The sequence below is a fragment of the Lichtheimia ornata genome (assembly GCF_029851405.1).
Source record: "Lichtheimia ornata isolate CBS 291.66 chromosome Unknown scaffold00026, whole genome shotgun sequence".
Lineage (NCBI taxonomy): Eukaryota > Fungi > Mucoromycota > Mucoromycetes > Mucorales > Lichtheimiaceae > Lichtheimia > Lichtheimia ornata.
The window spans coordinates 12,989-39,700 of record NW_026695346.1 but is presented as its reverse complement, the minus strand read 5'-3'; the positions used below and the strand labels follow the sequence as shown (position 1 = coordinate 39,700).

The following is a 26,712-nucleotide window of genomic DNA, read 5'->3' as shown; positions in this document are numbered from 1 at the left end:
GATGTCTTTAGCAAATACATCAAATGGAAGGAGACCATCATGACATGACAATGGAAAATAGAATAATCTTCAAACTGGCAGGCGGATGACCTGTGATCTGCACGTGCTGATATATGGTAGGGTATAGCTGGGATGGTATTAACATCTCGGTGCGGCGCTCCAATCCTTCCAATCCGCCCCGCCCATCATTTTACCACGGCCTTGTGAACATTTCCATCAAACAATCACCTTTATTCTTGTGCTAACCTTTACACGCTGGTTACATTTTCGCCCAATCTCATTTCATTTCTATGTGTGAAGCTTGTAGCACCCGTATCGGTTGATCCATCATCCATCAGAGACTCGACTTTATTTCTAATGCCCACGCAAAGCAAAACATTGGTCCTTTCATGCAGCAGCTGCTATACCTATACACTTTCACGTACGCATCAACATGGAGCTGTGTATGGATGCATAGCAATTTCAACGCTCCAGCTACCAGTAGTCATCGTCATGCTGCATACATTGACAACAACACGTGTTGATCCACCTTGCTTGATGTGTGTGTGACGAGACATGATGCCAATGGTGTACACTTTTACGGGTTGGATTCGGCTATAGAGGAGACCATTGCGTATTCGAAAGGATTCTTGAAAGGCCTTGAGATGTTGATATGCAAAAGCGCCAACTTTTGGGTGGTTGTGTCCAAAATTTCTAGAGGCATCAGTCCACAAATGATATGAATGCAGAAAACCACGACAATTGTGCATGCATCAAGATGTCGATCCCACAATGTATACTATGCCCAGCTTGCATTGTCTTTTTTTATCAAGAATAATAGAAAACAAACTCAACAATGGTGTATGATAATAGCTGCAAGAATCAAATGGGTCATGATCATGATGGTGGGGGTGACGATGATGATGTCGGCTCTTGATCCTGGGCGTCTATTATGTCATTAGTATATAGGTCGTGTGTATGGATAATTATATGCTTACCTTCTTCTTTGATGGGTTCCTCTTTGGTTTTCAGCATTTGCAACACCTAAGGGAGAAGGTTTAGATATGGTGTGTGTGTGTGTGTGGGAGGGGGTTGCAAAAACGTACCTCATCCGTTTCAATAGCCACGCTAGCATCCAAATCAGAGTAACTCCTGCATAATGGGCACTGGAATCCTGGATAATGCTGCAGCAATGGTCGGCAACATTTGAAATGAAAAGTATGGGAACAAGGAGCCACGAAGAGTGCTTGCAATGGGGCCAATGCATAAAGGCAAATACAACACTCCTCTACTCGTGGATCTTCACCTGTTGAAGAACGATTTGCTGCTGCCGCTGCTGCTGCCGCTGCTGCTGCTTGTGATGTGGATGTTGAGGTAGGAGCTGTATTGGATCCCATGGCAGCATCGAGCACACTGATATTGTTGGGTGGTGTGGTTAGGTTTCGTAGGGATTGAAATGTGCTGAGACTAATGGATGTGTTAAAAATCAGCATGCATATATAAGCTCCGTATCACAACACCCCCAAATTATGCACACTACCTAAAAGTATTGGTTTGCTGATAAGTTCGATTCACCTCGATACGCATCTTGACGGCACGATAGATTTCTATCGAATAATAAAATGTGTATGTGTAAGTAAACAACATGAGGGTAATCCTTCATCTTCCATGACAAAAGTAGTGCTTTACCTTCTGTTCCTCCTTGATAGTCAACACCCAATTGAATGATATCGCCATCTTGTAATTCAAACGATTTTGATTCTTGGTTTGGTGCACTTAATCGTACATGATTCAGGAACGTCCCCGAGGATGATTTTGTATCACGGATATAGACCTAGAAAGGAGATTAGGGAGGAAGAAGGAAGAAGAAGGAAGGAAGGATCAAATTAATGTGTGGTGAGTCGCGAATGCCATGCCAATAGTAGTAGTAATAGCAGCAGCTGCTGCTGTAGTAATGGATACACACATACCTTGCCACCTGAGCTCCATATCTCTGCGTGTCCTCGACTAACCACTTTACTTCTAAAGGTAATACGATTGGAAGTCAAAAACCGATCGGTGAAACGGCCAATCTTGAGCACTGTATCCTCTGTTAGATCACGCTCAATGATGCTGAAGACTAGCGACCGAGATGAATCCAAGTGTGGTACAATGCGGATGTGAGCTGTCCTTGGTTGTTGCTGCTGTTCTCCAGAATCATCGCTATTATTGACTGAAGGTGGACGGCGGGTATCGTTTGACGGCGGTGTGGAAGCCGAGAGTGCTGCAGAGAGCATATTATATAACGAGAGAGAAGAACAAGTACAAAAGGGGGGGTGGGGAGTGTGGTGGTGAGAGCGAAAAAGTAAAAGAAAGAGAGGAGCAAAGATGCAAATGTAAGAAAAAGGAAGAGAGAAAAAGCACGCAACACACACACACACAGAGTATTCATTCACATACACACACACACGCACACACACAAAAGACAAGTGATATGCTGCCTATTTTACCCTTATTTGCGTCACTATAATCATTGATCTTGAATCACTCTTTTAATTTGACACTCTTACTATCACTCTTATCTCCTTCTTCCACTGTGCTCTTTGTATCTCTATTATCGCTTTCTCCTTGTCCTCATTAGGTCGATTAAACGTGTATGGGATGGCTCCGATATACACCACTTAAAGCACGAGGCATGTGTGGCGCACACCTATATATCGAGTTGCGGCTCATCTCTGTTAATTAGGGGGGATTAGTTAACCCTGCTGCTGATAATGATGATGCAGGACAATATGTCATGTACATCCTTTTTCAAAAGCCATGATTTTTATCTCCTTGGATGATGATTATAGATCATTGTTGTGCAGCAGCAGCTGCTGCTGCATCAAGGGTACAAATAATAACTTGATTCATTCATTCATCTCTATGCATTTCATGCCGAGCAACATACCACTACGACGACACACACACAAAGGGAGCTTACTGTCTCTCTCTCTCTCTCTAGGTGGATACCTTCTGCTGCAGATGCATATCGATTCCTTCCATGTACTACTATATCTATGGATTTGGCCAACACCAAGCCCATGTGCTTGTGTAACGATGCGTCTGTGCTTAGCATATCTCTTTTTTCCACAACAATAGCACTTTTAGCAATGCTCAACATAGAGAAACGTTACATTCAAAGACAATTGGTACCAGCAGTAATCACAAATGATCATAACTAATGTTACGACATCGACCCTATAACTCGGATGGACATCACTGTACGATTGATTGGGGGTTCGGCATATAGCTTCTTTTGTCTTCTTTTTGCATGACCTTGCACGATGACGATAGGATGACATGTAAAGTTACAGCTTATATTTGCACTGCTTCCACACACAGACCTAATGCCAATGCCACGTGTTTATAAATGCATTACCATCTCAATGTTATGACGTTTTTTCCCACCCTACTACTACATCCCTCCTCCTCGACCTCCAAATGCTTATCAAACGATGATTCGTGCGAATAATAATACTACTTGTTTTGGACCAGCCTAAATATGTGATGCTTTATGGGATCTAAAATGGGGGTCTATCATGGTGATGATAGTCATTGTGTGTGTGTGCTTTTTTTACATGTAATTGAGACAAAGAGGGTTCTCTTGCTTTGTATGCCAGAAAGCCATGGCTCGCATAACACCGATATAATGAGCGACGACAGCAATGAGTACACATATATGGAAGATTTGATGCGACGCACCCTATAAAAGTTATAAAGGTCAACCATCATCATTGTTCTCTTTATACAATATGGTCAACTTACCCAGATATTAAACTTGCCCGGGTACCACTTTTCAGGGATCCTGACAAGACAAAGATTTTCATTCAGTCGGTATGCTTTTTATAGTCTTCCATCAACAAGAGCAGTAATAGTTACCTGCATGCATAAATCAGGGCACCGCCCACGTATGAAATGGCCATCAAAACCAAGTAACCCAAGGATATGGTATCCAACGATGTACTCAACTAATATTCTTTGTGAGTCATTGCACGAGCTAATGTACACAAAGACAACAACAACAACAACATACCCCATAAAGTAGAATGCCATGCACTGTGGGAACAATGCCAAACAATCCAAGAGCCAAAAAGAGCGTAGTGCGCATCCAGCGGTAAGCAGGTGTTCGGAAATGCTTAAGCAAGGCAACAGCAGTCGTCATGACGCCGAGGATGGTAATCATAATCAAGTAAATCACTGTTCGCACAACCCAGTCAATAATAGAACGATGCATAACACTCTTCTTGCTCACATACCTTGTAAAGTAGGATGGCAATGGAATCCGTAATACAATAATGGGTAGAATGATCCACTACAACAACATGTGATAGAGGTCGATGAGCGGCAATGTAGTGCAAAAGTAATGATTCTTCGATCCCACTTACACCGTCAATGTTACTATGCCAGCGTAGTCGCATCGATTCCATTTTGCTGCGACTGGTTCCGAGTGGTTTGAAAAACAGTGGAAACTGCTGCTGAAACCAAGACATGTCATTGCACCGGCAATAAAGCTGAAAAAGTAGATGTAGTCGTATGTTGTCAAGCTATCTGCAAATGGCTGTGTCCACAAGAAATGAAGGGCCAATCCAACGAATAACAAAAAGCCGAGTAGATGGCTCCATATATTGACTACCATCATCATCATCATCCACTTGTCAATTGACCACTATCATCAATGCATTGTGGTATCATCATCACTTACCACTCTCATTATGGATATAGAAAAGACTGTACATGGATCGAATGTAACTACCGGAAGGCTTACGGTATCCACCAGTGATATAGACATTGTCTTTCATCCATTCGGGTAGTTCCCGCCAGCTCAAGAGTCGCTTGCCTTTGCTGGTAGCTTGTTTCTTGTCACCAAGAAGATTGGCACGATCGTCGTCCATGGACTCGCGTAGCTCAATTTCTTCGGCGGTGGTCATGCTGCTTGGCTTCCGATGCACAACGCCCATTGAATTCATAAAAGTTGTCGGAGGAGAAGGTTGTCGGGTTCCGTCAAACTGGGAAGGAGAGGAGGTGGTGGTGGTGGAGGTTTATAGACAAAGAGGAGAACAATCAACCCCCCAAAGTTTGGCGTGAACGGGAAACTCAACAGAAGAGATGCAAAGTTTGACATTGCCATGTGATTCTCGTACACACAATAAAATGACACATGTTGTCGTACACTCACAAACATACATAAACATACGCATTGTAATTGCTTTTGGAGATATTATTCTTTTTTTGTCATTGTGATTCACAGAGAGTCATTGTCGGGGAGTGTAATTGGCATATGAAGTATCGATACTTGATGATAAATGAATGCATATGATGATGATGATGGTGATGATGATGGGTTACAGCAATGAGGATACGGAAAGAAGAAAGAATACTATAGCGTGCATAAAAAGCATGTGCACATGGTAGCAACATGGGTTGTGTGGTGGGCATAGAACAAAGACAATGGCTATATATGGAAAACTAAGAAAAGGGAAAAAAAGGGATAGAATGGAATGGAATCGGCTTGTAAAAGAAAAAAGGGAAGGAGTGCATCTAGAAAGGCTGAGAGGAAGAGGATGGGTAGGAAGGACCTTGTTGTTGATTCATCATATCAATGAAGACTTGAAGCAGTGGACAAGAAGGATTGTGGTATCCATGCTGAGGAACGCAAAAATCACATTGATAAACAGGGGGAAAATCCATTGAACAAGAAACAGGCGTTGTTGTTGAAGGGGATTGTGCAGCGGTAGCGATGGCAACGGTTGTCATGGGTTGATATTGTTGTTCCTGCTGCATAACGTAACCACCGGTTGTTGGGGGAAGATAATGTTCCTGTTGTTGCTGTTGCTGCTGAGATGGAGGAGGACAAGGAGGCTGTGTTGGAGGAGACGATACCATCATGATGGCTTGGGGTGGTGACGAATAAAAGGAAGCATAGCTTTGAGGCTGCTGCTGCTGTTGTTGTTGTTGTTGCCAATAATCCATTTGCATTGAGGATGTTGGCGAAGTAGGAGGAATGATGGATGCCATGGTAACAGCAGCAGTAGTAGTAGCTGGAAGGAGACGACGTCTTGGAGGCGATGGTTTGGATACAGGCACATTTTGATTATTTGCTGCTGCTGCTGCTGTTCGGCCAATGCACCGATTTTGATGAGCGGTAAACCCTGCGTTTCGAAATCCTCGTTGATCAAACTCGGGGAACTCCTTGCCACACACTCTGCACTGAAGACTCATGATGATAATAAAGCTCGTTGTTGTAAATGTAAACGCTACTGACAGAGTGCATCAACGCTGATTTATATAGACAAAGGGGTTGTCGGTCTATAAGAGCAAAACAAGATATCAAACAATGAGATCTCGGGAACAATGCGTAAATGTATTGTTTTTGGTATTCTCTTTTATTGATGATTCCACTATACTGGACTTAATTCAGGAACACGACGTTTTTTCATCTCCTCCCAATATGCACGCAATCGACCTCCAAGAGAGTGTATGAATAAAATGCGTCGACTGGGTGGTGGCACAATGTGTTGAATGCAATGCTCATTGATGTATCCTTTGGAATCAAATTTGTATAAGAATACACCTTCATAATGTCTCATAGGCCCCGTTGTATGAAGTCCCAGCATGCGTCCTAGAAACAAGGATGGGTGACGATGTCCTTCTAAGCGCCATCGTATTTCTAACTGGTCTGGTTGAACGCGAAGGCGCGTGATCTCGAACAGGATATCATCAAAATAGAGCCTTAGGCTCCAGCGAAGCGTTTCTGCAATTCCCAAATATGCTGTACGCCCTGGCACCGAGAGTCGAGTATAATGAGGATCGGATAGTACAATGTGTTGTGAGTAAATGCTGTGTTCCTTTAGCCCGTGTTGAAAGAATTGAGGGAGCTCATCCTGCAAGACCCGGATCGCTGTTCAAGAAGAAGGATCAGAGTCAACATTATGCATTGTTTCTCGGTGTTGGTACTGCCTTTGGGCTACACCCCTTTTATACACATACCAAACCCGACTCTTAGCTCGTATTCGCTTGGACGAAGATTGTTGCCCCTGCCAGTGCTTGACTTTACGACATGGGATGATGTTGTTGCTCTTGCAGCAATAGAGGATAATGCTCTCCTTTGCAATAAAGTGATGCAATAACAGCGAGACAGCAGCATAAGAGAAGAGAGAGGGAAAACAACACAATTGTTCCGAAGAACAGCGGTCGGCGTGTATCCATCTTTGTCTTTTTTTTTCTTTCTTCACTGCCAACCACCACCACCACCACTCAACCCGTTGCCCTGGACACACCTCCCTCTCGACGCGTTTTCACTCTCGATGAGCAGTATCACCAAGTTTGACACTTCACACGAGGACATTATCCACGACATTGCCTACGACTTTTACGGCAAACGACTTGTGACATGTTCGTCCGATCAACGATTGAAAGTATGGGACTTTGTGGAACGAGACGATGCCGCTGTTTGGGAATTGAACGACTCTTGGAAAGCACACGACTCGTCTATCCTTAAGGCTATTTGGGCACATCCCGAATATGGGCAGGTTATTGCAAGCTGTTCACTCGATCGGCTCGTTAAGATATGGGAGGAGCAGCCTATTGGTAATCCAAAGTGCGGGGTATATGAACCCAATGCAGCATCATCAATCTAATAGTGTGAGTGGATGACCTATTTAGAACCAAAAATGAGTCAAAAACGTTGGGCTGAACGCTTTCGTTTGGTGGAATCTCGTGGTGCTGTATTGGATATCGCATTTTCACCTATTGCTGGAGCATTACGTTTGGTAAGAAAAAGATCAACAAGGGATATCCAGTCAAGGTAAACTCATCATCACATGTGACATTTAGGCAACATGTTCAGCAGATGGTATCGTACGTATCTATGAAGCATTGGAGCCTACCAATCTTACACAATGGTCGCAAATGGAGGAATTTGAGATTGCCTTGCGGGATAATGATCAACCATTACCACCCCATCCACCTTTACCAGAACCACCCACATCAGCACCACAAAACACAAACAGCACAAGCTCTAGCAGCTCTTCAATCGCTAGCCATGGTTTATCCAATACAGAAGGAGCTACGGGTCCCTTTCCTGTAATGACACCCACCGCCAACCCCGTCAACCCTGCCGTGCAGAATATTTCACCTTCATCACAAGGCACTATTCCTACCACAACAGTACCCCCTTCAGCCAACGTGTTACATGGTCCTGGTGATGCTGATAGCGGCTATTGTATCGATTGGTGTCCTAATCGTACCACAACAGCAATGATGGTTGTAGGCCTTGGCAAAGAAATCGGTGCAAGGGTAAGGAGATGCTATCTATCAACGTCTAAGCATTAGCTGACAATGATTGTGGATAGATTTTTAGACATGATGGTCATAGCCGATGGTATCCAGGCGAATTTCTACCAGGACATGAGCAAGAAGTACATGATGTGAGCTGGGCCCCTAGCATGGCAAGGTAAGATCTTGGAATGTTCACAGTCCTTTGGCGCTGATCTTGACCCTCTACAGATCATATCAATTGATTGCAACGGCAAGCAAGGATCATTATGTGCGCATCTTCAAATTGACAGAGCCTCAAAATAATGCCTCATCGACACCCCGTTATGGTCAATTCTCGCCTGCAGCCACCGCTAAGCAAAGGAATAGTCAACGTCATATGCAAATTGAATTGGTTGCTGCATTCAATGATCATCATGCGGAGGTAAGATTAGGGTTGGGAGGATGGCACCATGATTGTCAACAACCAACCATGCTACTTATTTTCAGGTTTGGCGTGTGGAATGGAATATCACAGGCACGATCCTATCCTCTTCAGGTGATGATGGCAAACTTCGTCTTTGGAAAGCAGGGTCGGATGGTGTATGGAGACAAATGGCTGCCATTTCTGCTAATCATCACCCAACATCGCTATCATGATACAAATATATACCAATCTTGAGAATCTTTTATCATGCTTCAACGTTATTGTACTATATAATCACACGACTACTATAAACATCACTCTCTTGTTGCATTATACCATGTCATACTTTTCATTGACCATGAAAGCGTTGGTTGCTCCTATTGTAATCGTTCAAAGCGTGCTACTACATTGTTACATACAACAGCCGAATGCATTCCATATACGCCAAAGTGACAATAAAGAAAATCAAACAATGTTTTACAAATGTATTTGTGTAGCAGTAATACAGAGTATAGATGTAGTTTTAGGTTAACAGGGAAATCAAGTAATTAAAATACGAGCTGCTCGCAGCTCCTCTCCGATCTCTTTGACAAGATCAACGCTGGTTTCTGTATAATCGAGATGGATATCGGTTGCTTCGGCTGGGGAGACAGGTGATTTTTCCGCCGCCTTTTGTTGTTCCTGAATGCTCTTCTCTAATGCATCGCAGTAGTTTTGGTATTTGATAATGTCATGTAGCAGGTATTTAGATTTGGCCTCCCAGTTGGTGATGGCTTTGTAATGATTTTGACTCTTGCTTGGGAACTACAAAAAAAAACATGTGAGGATTTCGTCCACGCCTATTTGGGTCATATCACATACCTTTGCAAGGATCTTGCGTTTGAGTTCTCTATGATCATCAATCTCTTGTTCCAATGCGTTCAAATGCTTCTTCAAAACTTCAAGTTGTTGTTCTTCCTCGAGCGTGCTTGATACCAATGGTGGGGTTGGTGGCTTCCAATCGAAAATGTTGACTGCGTCAGGATCATCATTACCTTGGACGTGTACTTCATCCGTTTCCTTGTGTATGACAACATCATGCAAACATCCACCCCAACCATATTCCATATTGCTGACACCACCTGGTAAGGGTTCTTTGCTTTCTCTTGCAGCCCAATAGTTGCATGTAGCTACCCATTCATTGCACTGCTCCTGTGATGCTGTCTGGAATAAGTAGACTCCACCATCAGGTTGCTGGATGGCAAATACGTGAGGTCGTTGTCGATTATAGCCTGGTGGAGGAAGGATGTTCGATAAGGTGTGATTCAAGACAAGGCTTGCGAGTGGTTGAGAACTTGCCTATATGTAGAAATACAACATTGATATCGAGGTGATACAACAACAATGAATGAATAATAACTTACAGCCCACTTGCTACTTGGTACGCCTCCAAAAGATGCAGCAGATGATTGTAAAGAGCCCTTGTCGGATAAATTGGCAAAACTAGCACTGCTAGCACGCAACACACTTCGGCGATCCACGTCAGCGCCTGATTGTAAAGCATACATCTTGAGCTCGCCTTCAGTCACTTGTAATAGGCACTCTCTCCATTCTCGATGCTTGGCTTTTTGGTTGGCGTTCTCCAATAAATGTTTACGCATCACCACGCCTTCCTTAATATAGGGTGGCCGATTCTCGAAAAGGATTGAACTATGAGCCTCCATAAAGTTGATCATGGGTTGGAAAGAATGCTGTAGACTTGAAGCACGTGCTCTTGAACCAAAAGATGTTGATGATCCAATCGATGAGAAAGATTCACGCCTCGAACTTGGTGAGGAGGGACGAGCATTGGAGCTAGAACTTACACGTGGCTGCAAAAGAAAAAAATCACACAATGAATAAAGGATCAAACAAAGAAAATCATGTTTCATTTTTTACCTGCACTTCATCGGTTACCAAGGTAGAACGTCTAATAATAGATCCCACGCTGCGTTTCAAGCCAACCACACGACGACCATTAAGGATGCTGCCACGTTTGTCAAAAGGATCATGTGCAATGGTGGAACGCCGAGACAATGGTTGAAGGATTTGGTATTGTTTGACTGAAGTATACAATTCCTAAAGTAGAAAGCATTTAGCACCATGAATACAGGGTTCATTGTTATACACGCTTACTCGTAAATAAGCCTCCACATCTGCTTCCCATTCTTTGGAGAATTTGGAGCTTCCACTTTCAATCTCATCTGATACGGAGCGTTGATCATGCACGGCAGCCATCGTATTGCGAATAAATTCTTGACGTGTCATTCGGGTATAATTGCCTTGTGCAACATGCAAATCAGTGTTGAGTAGCAATACCGAGTATACCACTGCATAAACAACATCTAAAAGCAACATACATTAGGTCTCCTGAGATATGCACGTGAATGATTTTTGGAAGAGAAAAAAACAACTTACCGGCAGTTCTCAATATGGTATCAGGGTTGCATGTCCAATAACGATTAGCAAACACCTCCAAGATGCGGTCTATTTGTTGTGCTTCGGCCTTGAAATAGAGTTTGCTGCACAGCTTTCTGCATAATATTAGAAATGTAAACAAGGTACACCATCCCATGGTCCTTACCTAAATGCATTATCCAATCGCATATGGGAGAACTCAAACTTGTCCATGTAATGAACCAATACTTCAGCATTATGAGGCTTGCTGACATGGGAAAATAGGTTAGTGATCGATACGTAGGCTGAATAACAATAGTAAAAGCCAACACCTACCCTTGACCTAGCCATTCAGCGATCCGTTCACGAGAAGTAATAACATTGTCCTCATCCCATAAATGTTGAGCAGCTTCTTTTGCATCTTGACTTTGATCAGATGTGGAGGTTGATGATGAATCAAGGCGAGGATCGTGTACTTGGAACAAGTCGGTGTCGGTATCTTTCCAAAATGACGAGTTGTCTGTCAAAAACTTGCTTGTGTCTGCTGCAATCTTTGTTGTAGTTGGCTGAGGCGGTTTGTCTTCCTTTTTGATTTCTTCAGAACGCTTTCCAGTCAAAGCTTCAGCAGCCTTTTGTCGTACTTGTTCCTTATCCATATCCTGTTGTTCATCCTGTTGTTGCTTTTGCGTGGGTGGCTTCTTTTCAGCAAGATCAGCAGCTGCAGCAGCCCATGCTGCACCACTGAAACGTTTGCCTGCACCACCACTATGACGTTTCCAATTCAGCATCGCTTGTGCAATATCCTCGGGTGGGGGTCGACTACGTCTCCTTTGTTGCTTTTGTTGTTGAGTCGTTGCAATCATCAATCCTCCAGCGCTACCAAAATGGCCACCGCTAAGTCGTTTGGAAAGTCGTTTTTCTCGTTCAATATCATCTTGCGAAGAACCTGTGGCATCGACAAAAACATCGTCTTCTTCCTCAACTTCTTCCTCCTCTTCGCTTTCACTTTCTTCATCATCGTCATCATCATCATCATCATCCTCTTTGTCACTCTCGGAAATGGATCGACTCTCTTCTTGAATCGTAGCAATAGGGGTCACGTCAAAAGTTAAATGCCGATTGCTGCTGTGTTCATCATCATCGGTGTCATCGTCATCGTCATTGTGCTCCAGAAGAATAGATGATGGAGATGTAATGGTTTGTGTACGACGTTGCACATTGGTATTGACAATACGAGTGAGATCGTCAACTGTGTTGGATGCATTTTCATTTGTTGGATCAGGACCAAATGTGCTGTAAATAGAATAAGTAGCAGGGGGTTGAGTTTTCCTTGGTTGATAATATCCACGAGATTGAGAGGTGGGTGAAGGTGTCGATGAAGAAGATGGTGGTGGTGTGGGTGGTAATTGTGGATGTTGCTGTGGTTGCTGTATTTGCTTGTTACTATGATACGTTGTTGTTGTTGTTGCAGCACTGCTGCTAACACTTCTATGCACAGGCGGTCGAACAAGGTAATCGGATGGAATATCGGCAATGGTAGTATCAGGCACGATGGTGCTTTTTGTTGGGGGTGGTGGAGGAGGAGAACGGGAAGAAGGTGTTGATTGTGGCGGTGTCGGTGGTGCGGGTGCAAGTGGTATGTTGTGTCGATGAGGTGTACGACTTGCAATACGATGCCCTGAATCTCCAGAGATAGGTCGTACTCGAGGTGCATCATCCAGCATATCATCATCTTCATCATTCGCCTAAAACCATTGATGAGCATTGTACATAAAGCATCAACCAATCCCCGTAATGATTTACCCTGCTTAATTTGCGAAAGATCCTGCCCAGGCCGCCTTTGATAGCTCCTTTTTGATTCGGCTACATGCGTTTCATAAAAGTCTTATCATCAATGCTTGTTCTCCTTTTTCCATGTTGTTCATGTATGATCTGGTCTTGTTTTTTCCTCTTTTTCTCTCTCTCTCTCTCATCTTTCTCTCCTGGCTTACCTTCTTATATACAGCATCATTAGGAGTGGCTGCAGCATCCGTTGTTGATCTACTCGTACTAATCATGGATGCATGTCGTTGTCTGGACGCGTACTTTGAATCTGAGATCGAGTCCATACTGGATGATGTAGACATAGTGTGAGGACGATGTTGTTGTTCATGATAAGAATAAGGTGTTGGAGGCTTTGAATTGATACTGCCATTCGACTGTGGGTATGCACGAAATCTGGAAAGAAAACTTTTGGAATGCTGCTTTGAAGATGACATGTCGGATCGTTGTTGTTGGTTGTGGTGGTGATAGTGACTTGGAGGAGCAGCAGCTGACAATGAGCGTTTTCGATACGCGTCTTGGTGTGGTTGAGAAGAATGAGTGGACATTGAGTGTGAAGGAGGCGGTACAATACGAGAATTAGGCAACATGAGTAATAAAAGAAAGGAAAGAGACAACAAGAAGGAAAGAAAAAAGGATGAGAACCATGGATAGATCCAACCAAATTGCTTCGTGTAACATCTCCCATTTATTCGGCCCTGCTCCAAATCCACTTTGGTTTACACACACATGGCCATTTCACTGCACATAGCGTCTACGCATGGCACGATATTTACGAAGGTAGTACAGAGCTTCAAGTTCTAACGCTCCATATTTTAGTAATGATTGATTCATTATCACCACCCATATCATGTGATTTATTTACCTTTACAAACGTATTCACCCATGGCTATAGCCTTTTTAATCTCTTCTTCATCCGTCAAATCGCGTTTCTTCATGAAGGCGGATTTCAGTCGTGGCCTGAAGAAGTTCTCATATCCTAGCGGGTATTCTCGTCCAAGATAGGCCAACTATAGTTATACGTGTCTGCATAAGTCATAAAGATAAAACATCTCAAAGCTCTGCTATTTCAATACCTGCTTGTAAAGTGCAATAACTTGCGATCGCAAAGGGGTCATTGACATTACGGAATGACAAACCTGGAAAGAAGGAACAGAACAGTGCAGGATCAAACCCCACTTTTGGTGTAAAGCTCACACGCTGTGGATCGGAGACAGCATTGTCGTCATCATCCAATTGAATTTGCCACCATCGCATAGCAACAAAAGTACGGCCCTTAGCAACACGTGACAACATCCTTCATCCATTCTCTTTTTATACATAATATCCACACGCAGCAACATTTTATTCATGACGCATGATTGCTGATGATGATGTACAGATTTGTAAAACGAACAAGACATATGATTTATGATCTGGGCTTCTCCTTCTTTTCCTTGTACAAGGCGAGAAGAGAGACACCGGCAACCTTGACAACCTTGAAACGGACACCAGGAATATCACCAACGGCACGACCCTTACGACCGAAACCGGCAATCAAGACTTCGTCGTTTTCATCAACGTAGTTCAAACAACCGTCGTTGGGAACGAAAGCAGTGATCTTCTTGCCGTTCTTGATAAGTTGGACACGGACACACTTACGAATGGCAGAGTTGGGCTGCTTAGCTTCGACACCACTATTGTATAAATATCATTGTCAACATTGTCCTCATCCAATAGAGAGAGAAACCGATCGAGTTGCCTTACATCTTTTCAAGGACGATACCCTTAGCGTGGGAGGAGCCAGCGAAAGGAGAAGACTTGAAAGCGGTACCAATGGCACGCTTCTTGTACTGCTTGTCAGCCCAGCGTTGCTCACGACGGTGAACACGAAGTTTACGGGCGGCATTCAAACCTCTAGGTTGTCCTTTACCTATAGAACATAACGTAATGTCGCATTAGTAACTCTTGCATTGTGGCAGTGATAGCATCCGTTTCTTCTCGTAATATGCAAAAAAAAGTCGATTCAATAAAAGCCGTATGAATGTTGAATAAGGTCGATAGATCGTTGATGATGATGCATATGAAGAAGTTGGATGGATGGATAGATGGGTTGGATGGATGGATGGTACATTACCCATGATGGATGTATTTCAAAAGAGAAGGATCTCTGGTGTAGGCGAATTCAGGAAATTTTACCGCCTGCCCACCACCGCCTGCCTGCCCAGTGTGGCATGATTCACACTCCCTTATCACTTTATTGGTTGTTCAATGAATGAACCACCCAACACTTGATAACGAATACATTCATTCTTTGTAGTGCTAAGCATCGAATATCATAGAAAGAAGTTCACAAATGCAAACATGTTGTTTCTCTTTCACACACTTGCATAACCTTCTATAACATTCATCAATGCATGGAAGGATATTTTATTCGTCCAATCACACCACGCGAATGACTAGTGCCACCGCATGATTAATACGTCAACTTGATATAAACTTTACATATAAAGTATCCCACTTCCTAGCCACTAACGATGTTTGCATGACGAAACCGATACCCTTGACTACAATTATAAAAAGGAGGCTGCTTCCACTACCACGATCATACAATCAACAATACATCTTTTATCATCATGTCATTGATCAACTGGGGAAACAACAACACTCTTGACAACATTGAACGTCGTATGACCAATATGATGGAAAACTTTTGGGACTCGGCACGCCATGGTCGTCTCTCAGAATGCGCCTTTGATACTGGTGGTATCAATCCAGCTGTTGAAATCACTGAAAACGACAAGGCTTTCAACGTCCACGCTGAGCTCCCAGGCGTCCACAAAGAAGATATCCATGTCAATGTAAATGACAATTCATTGACATTTTCAGGCGAAAGCAAGCACTCTACTCAAACCAGCACCGATAATGTTCGATATTCGGAGCGTCGTTATGGTTCCTTCTCACGTACCATCCCAGTACCCGACAATGTTGACAAGGATCATATCGAGGCTAACTTTAAGGATGGTGTTCTCGATCTTTCTATGCCCAAGACCAAATCTTCAACCTCCAAGAGGATCACTGTCAATTAAGAAATTCTAATAAAAAAGGCTTTTTTTCTTGTTCGGAAATTACGTACAAAAGATGGGGGAATGATGTGTGTGTGTGTGTGTGTGTGTGAGTGTATGGGATTATTACAATTGTGTGAAAAGTGGAAGAGAAAAAGTCATGTGCGTATGGTGGAAGGAGTCGTTCGTGTGTGTGTGTGTGCGTGTGTATGTAATGTGCGTTATAAATAGGAGGAGCAAGGATAAAAACTATGCAATGATCTTCTCAACGATCTCACTGGCTAATTTTGCATTATGCAGGACATTGGTCGAGGCAGCACCAAAAGTAGGGTCACCCAAAGCTGCAAATCCAAGTTCTTCAAGTAACATTTTCTGGCTGCGTTTGTGTTTGGCTTCTCCAAAGACAGGATCCGAACAAGCTGTAATGAGAATCGATTTGACTGATTCGAGGATAGGTTGTGTTTGGCTGCTGATCACAATTTGGTTCATCTTGGGAAGAAGTGTATCATAAACAAGAGCAAAGACTTCGGGCATAGCAACGGCTGCTTCTGAAAGTAATCCATAAATAAACAGGCGCTCGGACTCATTGTCAGCTGAATTGAGCTGGGTGGCCAACAAGGAGATCAATAACAAAGCCGTCGTGTTGTCAGGTATATCGAGACGATCAAACATGCCATAATAGGTGACGCTTGCTTGTGTGCTGTCAATATCCAAATCATCCAAGCCTGCAAGACGCAACAACTCCTTGAGTGCCTCGTTCTTGGCTGCAATAGGTAACAAGCCTGCCACATAGCCCAATGTACGTGATTCAATCATGTCGCTGAATCCTCGTTGCTTGCATTCAATATCCAAGAATGTGGTCAGACCCTGGTATATCATATCCTTGGCATTGCTGTGTCGTAATCCTTTCATAAATGTGCCCGCCACAGCAAACGAAAAGTGGGTCTCAAAGTTAACACCGCATAATTGATCGAGTTGTCTTGCCACATCAGCAATCGGCTCACGTGCTGCCAAAAGTACATCTGCTACGCCCTCGCCAACAAACAATTCATCCGCATCAAGTGCACGCAAAACAGCTTGCAAAAGTTCGACAGCCATGCCAAAGACGGGACTATGATTGACTTGCACCAATGCCATCGCCACCCAAAACAATTGAAGCAGGTATCGTGAATCACCAGGGAGACTCTCCACAATGTTCTTGAGACACATCATGATACTAAGCACCAGGTTGGGATCCGACTCGTTGAAAATAGCCAAAGCGCCACGTAAAGCAACCAAGATTTGGTATAATAAATCATCATCGATCTCTTCACGACCAAGACATCCCAATACAACAAAGGCTCGTGGTTGGATTGCTGGATTAAATTGGAAGGCTGTGCTAGCAACAAGACCCATCCATCGGGCTCTCCATGCATTGGCAACATCTATCATACTTTTGTGAGTGTCCTCATCCTATGTATAGGGTAAAGATAGCTTACCTGTAGAAGGTGCACCATTATGCAAAACCTCAAGTAAATGGTTGACAATGGTCTCCAAGGATCCTAGTTGGATGGGCTCAGCAGTATCCGTCAATGTCTCCGTGGTGATAGTGAAAGCATTCGTATGCGACTTTAAAAGACCAAACAACAATCGTGATTTGGAATCCGATAACTCTGTAAGGAGTAGCTGGAGTTTCTTGACGTTGCTTTCATTGAGTGGCATCGACGTGCAAAGCGACTGGATCATGTTGATAACTAGCCCATGAACGGATGCACGCACCATAGTGGGACCAACACCAACAACGAGCGATACGATGTGGAAGATTTCAGGCACGTAACTCTTCACAGGACCACGATTATTGAAGGATAGCATGAGAATGAATCGAAGCAATACAGCAATCTCAGTCCAAGTAGGATGATCCGTCAACACCCGTGTTGGCTTGAATGATGTCTTTTGAAGCACCTTGCGTAACCTGGATATCACCTTGCCTCGCACAGCAACATTCGATAGAGTGACAAATGTATCGGCCATAGCTTCAGCTTGTGTTGATCCAACACCATGTTGATTTGAATAGAGGATGAAGGCATCGAGAACAATGTTGATAATATCATCGACCTTGCCAATCGTCTTCCAGATCTTGGCTTGCACCAACTTGTACATCTAATAGGAGGGTAAATACATATGCCAAATCCTTGCGTATGAAGGAATACTTACATCTGTGCGTGCCACGGTGAGATCAATCAATAGTCGAAGCACTTCTTTGGTCTTGTTCACATCCTCTGGTGTTCCACGGCAAAACATTGCAAGGTTCGGAAGCCATGGTGTCATATAATCCAAGCACAAATAGCGTAATGGTTCACTTGACTTGTTGAAGCCAACAAAGCATTCACTCAAAAACTCCAATGTAAATCCAGGCTCAGTGGCAGCGATCTTCTCACTGATGTTGACGATAAATGATGTGCTGTTGGCAGGCAAGCAGAGATCTATGATTGAAAATACAAAAAGTGAGCATGTGCAAGCCATGAAAATCATCCTTTCTTTACCTTTGGCATCAAGTAATTGCTTGCCGACATCGAAATTGAACGTCATACTGAGAGCATAAAGGAGATTGTAAGCTGCAAGACGAAGATTGGGATCATCACTGCCGATATTGAGCAATGCCATGTTGAGTAAACGTCCAGGGACATCATTGGGTCGAATCGCTCTTTCAGTCAAGTTGGATGGCTTGGACATTTCATATCTACGTTTGCTATGGCGAATAGCCTACAAATAGACACATGATTCATGAATAAAGAAACTACAACAAAGATGAATGATGATGACTTACGCTGATCATGGTATCTCGTTTGGGAGTTGAAAACGTGACCTGAGATTTGCCACGGTTGAACTTGAAGCTTAGCTCGGTAGCATGTTCAGTGTCACGTCCATGTGACCCGATAGTGATATCCTCGATATCGGATATAAGGAAAACGTCGTTTGTCACCGCGCTGATATTGTAAAAGAGCTCCTGCTTACGCACAGTCATGACTTGGATATACTCGGAGCCGACCTTGACAGTGACGGGGATCTGGGCCTTGAATTGTGAAATGCGGTTGACAGGGAAGAATACAGCACTGGGCTCAGTTTCCAAAGCAGCTATAAATGATATGATTTAGTATACATGAACAAAAATAAAGGGATGGTAATACGTACTCGTTGACTTTGGTAAGCGGATTTCAGAAGCATGGATATGTTCTTGCAGCTCCACAAGGGTCACGGCAAAAGATAAGCGTTTGCTGATCTTGTGTGTCAATGGGCGAGGCAATTTCTTGATGTACTTTCGCAAGAATGAGTTGGGATTGTAAATGTGGATGGCGGCCACATTGTCGTACAAGTCAAATGGCAAAAGTTGCAACAACTGGCTGATCCATTGATTGGGGATTTCATTTGATGGACCAAATTGGGTCATGTCCAAGACAACTTCACATGCCTTGTTGGCTACTCGTTCCATGACCTAAACACATGTCAAAGTCAATACTTTTGTAACAGCATGGTTACACATGATAAACATACCTGAAGTGCGTAATAAATGAGCAATTCAAAATCAATGCTGTCGGCAACAATGTTCCGCAAGATAAGGTAAAACACCGGGCGACCTGCTCTGGATGTACCACCTTCATAAAAAATGTTCTTGGCGATGATGCTTTCAACGCTGCGATGGCTGTTGCGACGCATAAACTCGGCATAGACCTGGTTGATGGCTGCAAACTTGTAGCTGCGTAAACCACTGATTTCTTGTTTGGGCATTTCAGGTGGGCGACCCAATTGAGCAAGCAGGTTTGCAAACTTGTCAAAGGATCGTTTCCAAGAGCCCATCGACTCTTGATCATGGAATTGACGTAAACGTCGAGTAGCCAAATCACGAGAAATACGCTCCATATTGTCCGCCAAGACGCGATGCAATAGTGCATAGTCCTTATCATCCATATGACGCATTTCACCATGATCCTCGCCGCTAGAAGCTGTTGCAGGTGGCACCTTGGATATCTCACGCAAGAAGCTCGTAACCTTGTAAATATTGCTTGTCAAAAAGTCGTTGAGTACAATCATGTAGGTCTCCTTGGCACCGAAAAGCACATTGTTGGCAAGGTTTTGGATAACTTTGGTAGCAATCAAGTGGCCACGACGCATTTCACGTGAAACAGCAGAGTTCTTGACGAGACCTTCAGCTTCTGGGGCAACAATGGCAGGGCAAAAGAAACGTAAAAAGACAAAGGCACCAAGAGCTGTATGCATTGCTTCGGGGAAACGTTTCAAAACAGAGTTGAGAATCGATTGACACACCTCACGGAAGATTCTAGGGATGAAGAAGATGATGAGTATTATATACATTGCATGAATAAACCTTTCGCTTTACCTTGGGGCTTCATTTGCCGATGCACAGATAGCATTAAGGAACAACTCTGTGGCATTCACCACGTTTTGCTTATTCTTGGTCACATCTTCACCAGGGCCAACCTTGGATGGATCAAGCTCAAAGGTACGCTCTTCAGCTGGTTTCTCTGCAAGCTGTTGGAAGACTGGATGGAGCACGGATCGAACATAATCGCCACCATAATTCTTTGCAAAGACCGACAATAATCTTGTTGCAATGCTCGTTTTACGGAAAAGATCACTCTCGCTCGCTACAATGAACCAAAAAATAAGCATCCCACTATGGACTACAATCAACCATCTTGTCAACTTACTTGTATTGTTAACCTCCTTTTCAATCACAGCTTCAAGCAATACCAAGGTCTTGTTACGAGATGCAAAACAAGCGAGCAATACATTGGCGACTTCATCAATATCGGCAGATGGACATACGTCGCAAAGTGAAAGAGCAATGTTGAGATCGAACTCGACCAAGAACTAAAAGCAATATACATGTTAATAAAATCATGGTTCTCTTCCACCACCCTCGAAAAATGAACGAGAAGACTCACATCCACCAACTTTTCGTAACGATCGGTCTTTACAGTCTCAGCCAATGTCTCGAACTCGGTGCCTTGATTAAGAATGTTGGTCAACACCTGCATGAAAGCCGTCCTTGTGCGAGTATCTTCGTGATAACCCATGGAAAGAGAATACTTGAGACCAGCGTCCACATTAGCGCTCAAAAGATTGGACATGGCAAGAATGGTATAATGCTTGAGAGGAGCCAATGCAGTGACACTTTCTTTGTTCTTGTTGACAAGGATGACTTCTTGATTTGGCATATTGTGTGGATTGGATTCGATCTCGGAGATACGGCATCGATTCAACAACTTTAGGAAGAAGGTAAAGTACTTGTAGAAAATCCTGCTCTTGACTTGCGTAGAATCAACTTCATGGACGGGCTCCGAAGATTGCAATGGCAATTGATGCAACAGAACTTCAATCGTCTTCAAACATGCCAAATCCAGATCACGTTGCAACTTTTCCACTTGATTCAATTCGGTTGAGCCATATTGGGATGTCTCATGCTTGAGAGCAAAATCGCTGGTCCATTCCACAATGATTTCAAGAAGCTTGTTGCGCAAACGGAACTCTTGACGCAAAGTGATTCGATCCTTTCGTTGCATCAAGACCTCGCATAGCTGACACATTTTGATCTTGATCTTCATTGATTGTGGGTTATTGCCGAGCTTGTTGAGGTATTGGGCGTATTGGCTGATCAATCCACTGAAATCAACAGTAAAGAGGTTGTCGACCGTATCATCCATGCGATCCAACACGAGTTTGAGGACTGAGATAGCTTGTTCAACGAATAAGGTGAAGCGAGGACTGCAAATGGGATCATGATCGGCAGCAAAGCATTTGGCAAGAGTATATTCCAAATGACGGAACATGATAGGATACAATGCTGGTGACAAGTCGGTACCAAGAATTTCACGCACCCATTCACGTACAATGACATTGTCGCAAATCATCAACTCCACCATTTCCATCACAAACTTGTCAACCATGGTAGCTGATTCGGTGGTAGCAGAGATACGACGATAGGGCTGCTGTAATTGATCCATGCGTGTTTTGGTAGGTGTAGGAGATGTGGGAGATGAAGGTGGAGCCGTAGTATCAGCCATCAAGCACACACCGCCCAAAGATGCCAAAAAGCCTGCGTAATTCTGCCATTCGGATGATCGATCATCATCAATGCCATCCATACGAGTAGTGCTGGTAACACTTGGAGATGATGAGCTGCTGGTGCCACCTGTACCACTGTTCTGTCGCATGGGATTGTTGCGTAGCTTATCATGCCAAGCACCACTCTTTTTGATCGCTTCTGGTGGTTCCTCTTTTGGCTCCTCATATGCACGAACCATGGATGGTGTCATGTATTTCCATCGTTTCCATGCCTCCTCCCATGCTGCCAGGTTACCAGGTGCATAATGTGTCATCATACGCAAGAGTCTTCGAATCCGCTTTTGCTGTGACTTTCGACCAGCAATGATGCCCGTGTTTGAAGTAAGCTCAATATACACAGGAAGGTTGTCAACGATAGTAAGGGCTTGTTGTTGTGGATCTTCAGTGCTGTCAGTGATATGGGCTTCTTGACAAATATGTCCAAAACATGCAATGGCACCAGAGCAAATGTCAGGGTCGGCAGAACACAAGAGGACAAGCAATGCCACTTCTAATCCAATCGATGCTTGTAATCGTTCACGAACATCCGATCCATGAATAGCAATATCCTAATAAACCCTATGTTAGTATACACAAGATCAAAATGATGGATCATCATCATCATCATCATACCTGATGCAGTTGAAGGAATTCGTTTCTCAACGTCAATAGCTTGGCGAGAAGATCAAGCAATTTTCGAAGTCCATCATCACGTTCACGCGTATCGAGCAGCTGCTTTGCCAATGTGAAAACGACTTGGGATGAAACTCTCCAAAATGACTCGATGAAACGGCTTGAAGGACCCCATGCCATGATATAATCGGCTGTGTGTAACTTGATCAAGCATTCGGCTGCTGCATCACGTACAACGGGTCTGGTGTCACGTAAACAATTGGTGATACCCACCATGACGGAGGCATTTTCTTCAAAGCGATCCTCATTTTCACCCTAAAACATGACAAAATGTAAGATTCATCGGCACAACATGAGATCTCAATATACCACTCAACGTACCAGAATTGCCAATTTGGGATCAGCCTGATATAAATGGAGCATATCAAGAACCAATTCACATCGATCGGTGCATATCTGATTACGCATATCACGTTTGGCACGCTTGTCGACTGACGGGTTGATGATGGTCTTTCTTGTCGTGGGTGCACTTCCTTGGCTGCTCGTTTCAGATTTGGCGGGATCACGGCTGATAAAATCAAGGAAGAGCTTTCGAAGAGGGCTACACAGTGACTCGTATAATGCTGAAACAGGTGGATTCCATGGTAGGCGATTTTCTTCAGAGGCCAATGCCAAACAAGCCTTCACCAAACTAAGCTTGAAGAGTGTAGGTGCCCGATCATCCAAGCAAACGGGGAAGAGGCTATGCATCACACCTCTTGGATTCAAGCGGAACATGGCAACGAGACAATCGGCAAGTAAACAACGATGGTCGATAACAATACCAAGGTTGCTCATCAAGCTGTCGGCAATAAGAGGGCGTTGGATGTCGAATAGTTTGTCCTTGAGCTCATTCTCAATATCAGGCACAATATGACGTAGCGCTGACACGTCCGATTTGGAGACGTAGGTTGCTGCTTTACAGATATCCACGTAACAAATGGCAGCTAATTCAGCCATGCGAGTTCCTTTGAGGGATTTCTTAAGAGCGCTCAAAAAGATGGTCTATAAAAAGGAACAAGGTAAGCCACGTGATGTATACACTCCTTTGCAATATAGTTGTACCTTTTTGTTTTGGACACCTCTACTTTCCGACAATGCCGAAGACAAGAGAACATCAGGTGACAAAATAAGCAGCATGGTCTGCAATGGCCACAACACAGCCTTTTTTCGAGTCGTATCCGCCAAGGAATTGCAAATATCAAAGAGAATCTCTGGACCACCCTCCAATCGCTTTTGGCTGTGACATAGGCGCATGAATTCGGAAGGATAAGTCTCGATCCAATTCCAGATGGCACGACGAAGAATAACGGCAACGAATAATTGGGCCGACTTTTTCAGATTCATGAATGCGGAGCATAGTTCTATAAGAAAAACGCGTGAGTAAAAAAGAACCTTCTTGACGTGTTGAGCTTATCCCCATTTAGCGAATTGGTCTTACCTGTCAAGATCATGCTGAGACGACGTGCATTCAAAGCTGAACATTCCAACAAACGCATATCGGCAGTCTCTGGATTTTCATCAACGGTGGTGGAAAGGTGAAGAATGCGAGCCTTGATCTTGCTATACATGATGGGCCAATTGCTTGCGCTGACATAAAAGACCACACGACTTGCAGCCTTGTATATATCAACCATGATATCGGATGCTGATCCACCATTCATAATTGCATTGTATTCGGTACGTGTCATGATATTTACTGCACCACCAGTGCCATGTTCTCTTTCCTCAGCAGCAGCCATTTGATGCATGAATCGAGACATGATGGCGATGATGTACTTTGCCAAGTTGTCTTCCAATGGTGGAGGATCCTCAAGTTCAGCAGGGAGTGTCGAATCAGGCTGCCAATGTCGATCAGCACTACTATCAGCACTTGTACTATGCATCGATCCTTCACGACTCATTGATGATACAGGTGATTGTGGTTGAATGGAATCTGAGCTGCTGTTGGTAGCCGATCGTCGTGATTGTCGATAAAACTGCCAATGATGTTGCATACATGCTGATAGCATACGTAATAAAAATAGCTGTGATCGCAGCAAATCATGGGGAATAAAATCGTCTGATATAACAACAGGTGCTGCCTACATTTACATAAATGGATGATGAGCCGATTACTGCATTCCCCTATCAGTACCTTTTGAACCCTACCTTTGATATATTTTCCAATACAGTGACAAGTGTACTTGCGATTGTTGGTAGTCTATACTTGGAAAGTTCGATCAAAGCAGCAACTACAATAATGAAAACGGATGAGAAAGGGGAAAAGGAGAAAGAATAATGGCGGGAATATCCTCCAAGGCACACTTACCACTATAACGCATCGATATGAGATAGACGCACACACGCACACGTATACATAAAAGCGTTAACAAAGTGAAAACATGTCGTGTATCATGATACTCACGTTTGTTGAATGAGTGGATCGGTTTCCAAATTGTCGATTTGTCGTCCATTGTTACTCGGAAGCTATTATGTAATGTCAACACATATGACAGGTCGTTTGCTTGCCGATGGGAGTCTTACCCTCACAGCTATCCGATTGACCAAGCTCAAGATAAGCTTTGTATCTGCGCTCATGTTCAATTCTCGAGCACCGGAAGAGTAAAAGAGACGAGGAGATGTCGCATGCACGGGTGGAACGGAATTAAGGGAAGTAAGGGAGGATTGGCCTAAGAGGGGCAGAGCACAAGAAGAGTGAAATGGGTATCAAAGGAGCAGCCCGATTAGAAATTGTACGCGAATGAATTGAGAGCGAAAGAGAGAGATAGCGAGCGTACCGTGTCGTCGTAATAAGCGGAAACGGACCTGCCGCTATAAGGTGTTGTGTGTGGTGGGTGAAAGTAAGAGTGAATAAAGGAAGAGGGTAAAGGCAAGAGACGCAAGACTGGTTGCTTGCCCGGGCACTTTGATTTCCTATTGGGTCTCCGTCAAATTAACAAGGTGAACGGCACTGTGACAGTAATTGGTCACAAGTGAGGTTTCACATCCCTGTGTGTGTACTCTTTTTGAGCTATAGTAACCCACCACACCCATCCATATCATTAGCACCATCATCATCTGTTGTAATACGTTCATCATCCTTGTCCTCCTTTTATGATGTTGTCGTTTAAACTACAACAAGCTATCCTTACCTTTGGCTGCTCGCTGTTGTTGCTGTTACTGGAAAAAGTTCTTTTCTCACTACTGGGTTTGAATCCCCCTGCACGGGTATTCTTGCGTGGTGTGATGCGAGTCCACCAAGCAAAAGAAATAAATGCTGCAAATCAACATGACCTATTCCCATTATCTGGAAGTAAGTTGCAATGCGGGAAGGTAGCATCTGTCACATTTCAATTGGATTGACTTACTTGTCGATCGGTACCACCTAATCCAAACGTCTAACTTGATCCTTACAGGGCGGGGCAAAGTCAGCTTGTGAAACAAATGACACCATCTAACCTTTATCGGTCATTGCTGTGGCTCAATTTCCCACGTTCCACACATTCCACTTCAAGGGATCTCGCGGAAAAACGTAGATAATGCTCCGCAGGGCATATTCAACCTATAAACCTTATATGCTAACGTATGGGATGATCCACCTACAAACATTCACCGCCAGCCTAAGGGTTTTACTTTGGGTTATTGGCAGCAGCGGAGATACCGTTAGCGTGTGGAGAATCATGTTGCTTCATTGATCATCCATAGCGCTTAAGTAAGGATAGCAATCTTAATATGGAGAATGTTTATGGTGGACGCCATTGCTTGATCCATTCATGTAAACCTTCCAATATTAGGACTACAACGTGATAGGTGCTACAACAATGACTATGGGGTATGAGAATGATCTTAAGGCTTTATGATGATAAACCTATTTAGCTTGAATTCTGATAGCTTTTAATCCACAGCATGACTAGACATGCAAGCGAGGCATATTAGCGTTGCTCATGCAGCTTGCGTTGTGACAGCCAAATGATGCAAGCTTAAAACGCCTATGTA

General features: G+C 43.7%; 10 protein-coding genes across 10 annotated transcripts; 2 read left to right on the top strand and 8 right to left on the bottom strand.

Annotated features, from left to right (window-relative positions):
• Positions 1–876: 876 nt before the first annotated feature.
• O0I10_006086 (uncharacterized protein) lies at positions 877–2,255 on the bottom strand (the record flags this gene model as incomplete). The annotated part of the gene is made up of 6 exons (XM_058486118.1): positions 877–926; positions 978–1,023; positions 1,086–1,446; positions 1,520–1,586; positions 1,669–1,813; positions 1,950–2,255. The coding sequence occupies 6 exons, from the start codon at positions 2,253–2,255 to the stop codon at positions 877–879; spliced, it is 975 nt and encodes a 324-aa protein (XP_058342992.1).
• A 1,319-nt stretch (positions 2,256–3,574) lies between these two features.
• Positions 3,575–4,928, bottom strand: O0I10_006085 (uncharacterized protein; the record flags this gene model as incomplete). Its single annotated transcript, XM_058486117.1, has 7 exons — positions 3,575–3,703; positions 3,766–3,805; positions 3,880–3,968; positions 4,034–4,197; positions 4,257–4,312; positions 4,386–4,629; positions 4,703–4,928. The coding sequence occupies 7 exons, from the start codon at positions 4,926–4,928 to the stop codon at positions 3,575–3,577; spliced, it is 948 nt and encodes a 315-aa protein (XP_058342991.1).
• A 610-nt stretch (positions 4,929–5,538) lies between these two features.
• Positions 5,539–6,219, bottom strand: O0I10_006084 (uncharacterized protein; the record flags this gene model as incomplete). The annotated part of the gene is made up of 1 exon (XM_058486116.1): positions 5,539–6,219. The coding sequence occupies one exon, from the start codon at positions 6,217–6,219 to the stop codon at positions 5,539–5,541; it is 681 nt and encodes a 226-aa protein (XP_058342990.1).
• Positions 6,220–6,398: 179 nt separating this feature from the next.
• O0I10_006083 (uncharacterized protein) lies at positions 6,399–7,144 on the bottom strand (the record flags this gene model as incomplete). Its single annotated transcript, XM_058486115.1, has 2 exons — positions 6,399–6,898; positions 6,988–7,144. 2 exons carry the CDS (start codon positions 7,142–7,144, stop codon positions 6,399–6,401), a joined length of 657 nt encoding a protein of 218 aa, XP_058342989.1.
• A 160-nt stretch (positions 7,145–7,304) lies between these two features.
• Positions 7,305–8,913, top strand: O0I10_006082 (uncharacterized protein; the record flags this gene model as incomplete). Its single annotated transcript, XM_058486114.1, has 6 exons — positions 7,305–7,587; positions 7,663–7,769; positions 7,834–8,295; positions 8,352–8,452; positions 8,506–8,698; positions 8,764–8,913. The coding sequence occupies 6 exons, from the start codon at positions 7,305–7,307 to the stop codon at positions 8,911–8,913; spliced, it is 1,296 nt and encodes a 431-aa protein (XP_058342988.1).
• Positions 8,914–9,220: 307 nt separating this feature from the next.
• Positions 9,221–13,506, bottom strand: O0I10_006081 (uncharacterized protein; the record flags this gene model as incomplete). The annotated part of the gene is made up of 10 exons (XM_058486113.1): positions 9,221–9,484; positions 9,542–10,018; positions 10,084–10,530; positions 10,598–10,777; positions 10,835–11,043; positions 11,117–11,232; positions 11,283–11,363; positions 11,432–12,840; positions 12,899–12,958; positions 13,087–13,506. The coding sequence occupies 10 exons, from the start codon at positions 13,504–13,506 to the stop codon at positions 9,221–9,223; spliced, it is 3,663 nt and encodes a 1,220-aa protein (XP_058342987.1).
• A 148-nt stretch (positions 13,507–13,654) lies between these two features.
• Positions 13,655–14,034, bottom strand: O0I10_006080 (uncharacterized protein; the record flags this gene model as incomplete). Its single annotated transcript, XM_058486112.1, has 3 exons — positions 13,655–13,716; positions 13,782–13,926; positions 13,993–14,034. The coding sequence occupies 3 exons, from the start codon at positions 14,032–14,034 to the stop codon at positions 13,655–13,657; spliced, it is 249 nt and encodes an 82-aa protein (XP_058342986.1).
• Positions 14,035–14,324: 290 nt separating this feature from the next.
• Positions 14,325–15,036, bottom strand: O0I10_006079 (40S ribosomal protein S23; the record flags this gene model as incomplete). Its single annotated transcript, XM_058486111.1, has 3 exons — positions 14,325–14,592; positions 14,663–14,828; positions 15,033–15,036. 3 exons carry the CDS (start codon positions 15,034–15,036, stop codon positions 14,325–14,327), a joined length of 438 nt encoding a protein of 145 aa, XP_058342985.1.
• A 495-nt stretch (positions 15,037–15,531) lies between these two features.
• Positions 15,532–15,984, top strand: O0I10_006078 (uncharacterized protein; the record flags this gene model as incomplete). The annotated part of the gene is made up of 1 exon (XM_058486110.1): positions 15,532–15,984. One exon carries the CDS (start codon positions 15,532–15,534, stop codon positions 15,982–15,984), a length of 453 nt encoding a protein of 150 aa, XP_058342984.1.
• Positions 15,985–16,209: 225 nt separating this feature from the next.
• O0I10_006077 (uncharacterized protein) lies at positions 16,210–26,188 on the bottom strand (the record flags this gene model as incomplete). Its single annotated transcript, XM_058486109.1, has 21 exons — positions 16,210–17,384; positions 17,439–18,099; positions 18,154–18,422; positions 18,483–18,702; positions 18,767–19,074; positions 19,132–19,432; positions 19,492–20,275; positions 20,336–20,603; positions 20,667–20,829; positions 20,904–22,631; positions 22,696–23,010; positions 23,077–23,739; positions 23,800–24,098; positions 24,176–24,818; positions 24,886–24,968; positions 25,040–25,047; positions 25,142–25,203; positions 25,261–25,406; positions 25,515–25,548; positions 26,085–26,101; positions 26,176–26,188. The coding sequence occupies 21 exons, from the start codon at positions 26,186–26,188 to the stop codon at positions 16,210–16,212; spliced, it is 8,160 nt and encodes a 2,719-aa protein (XP_058342983.1).
• Positions 26,189–26,712: the final 524 nt, after the last annotated feature.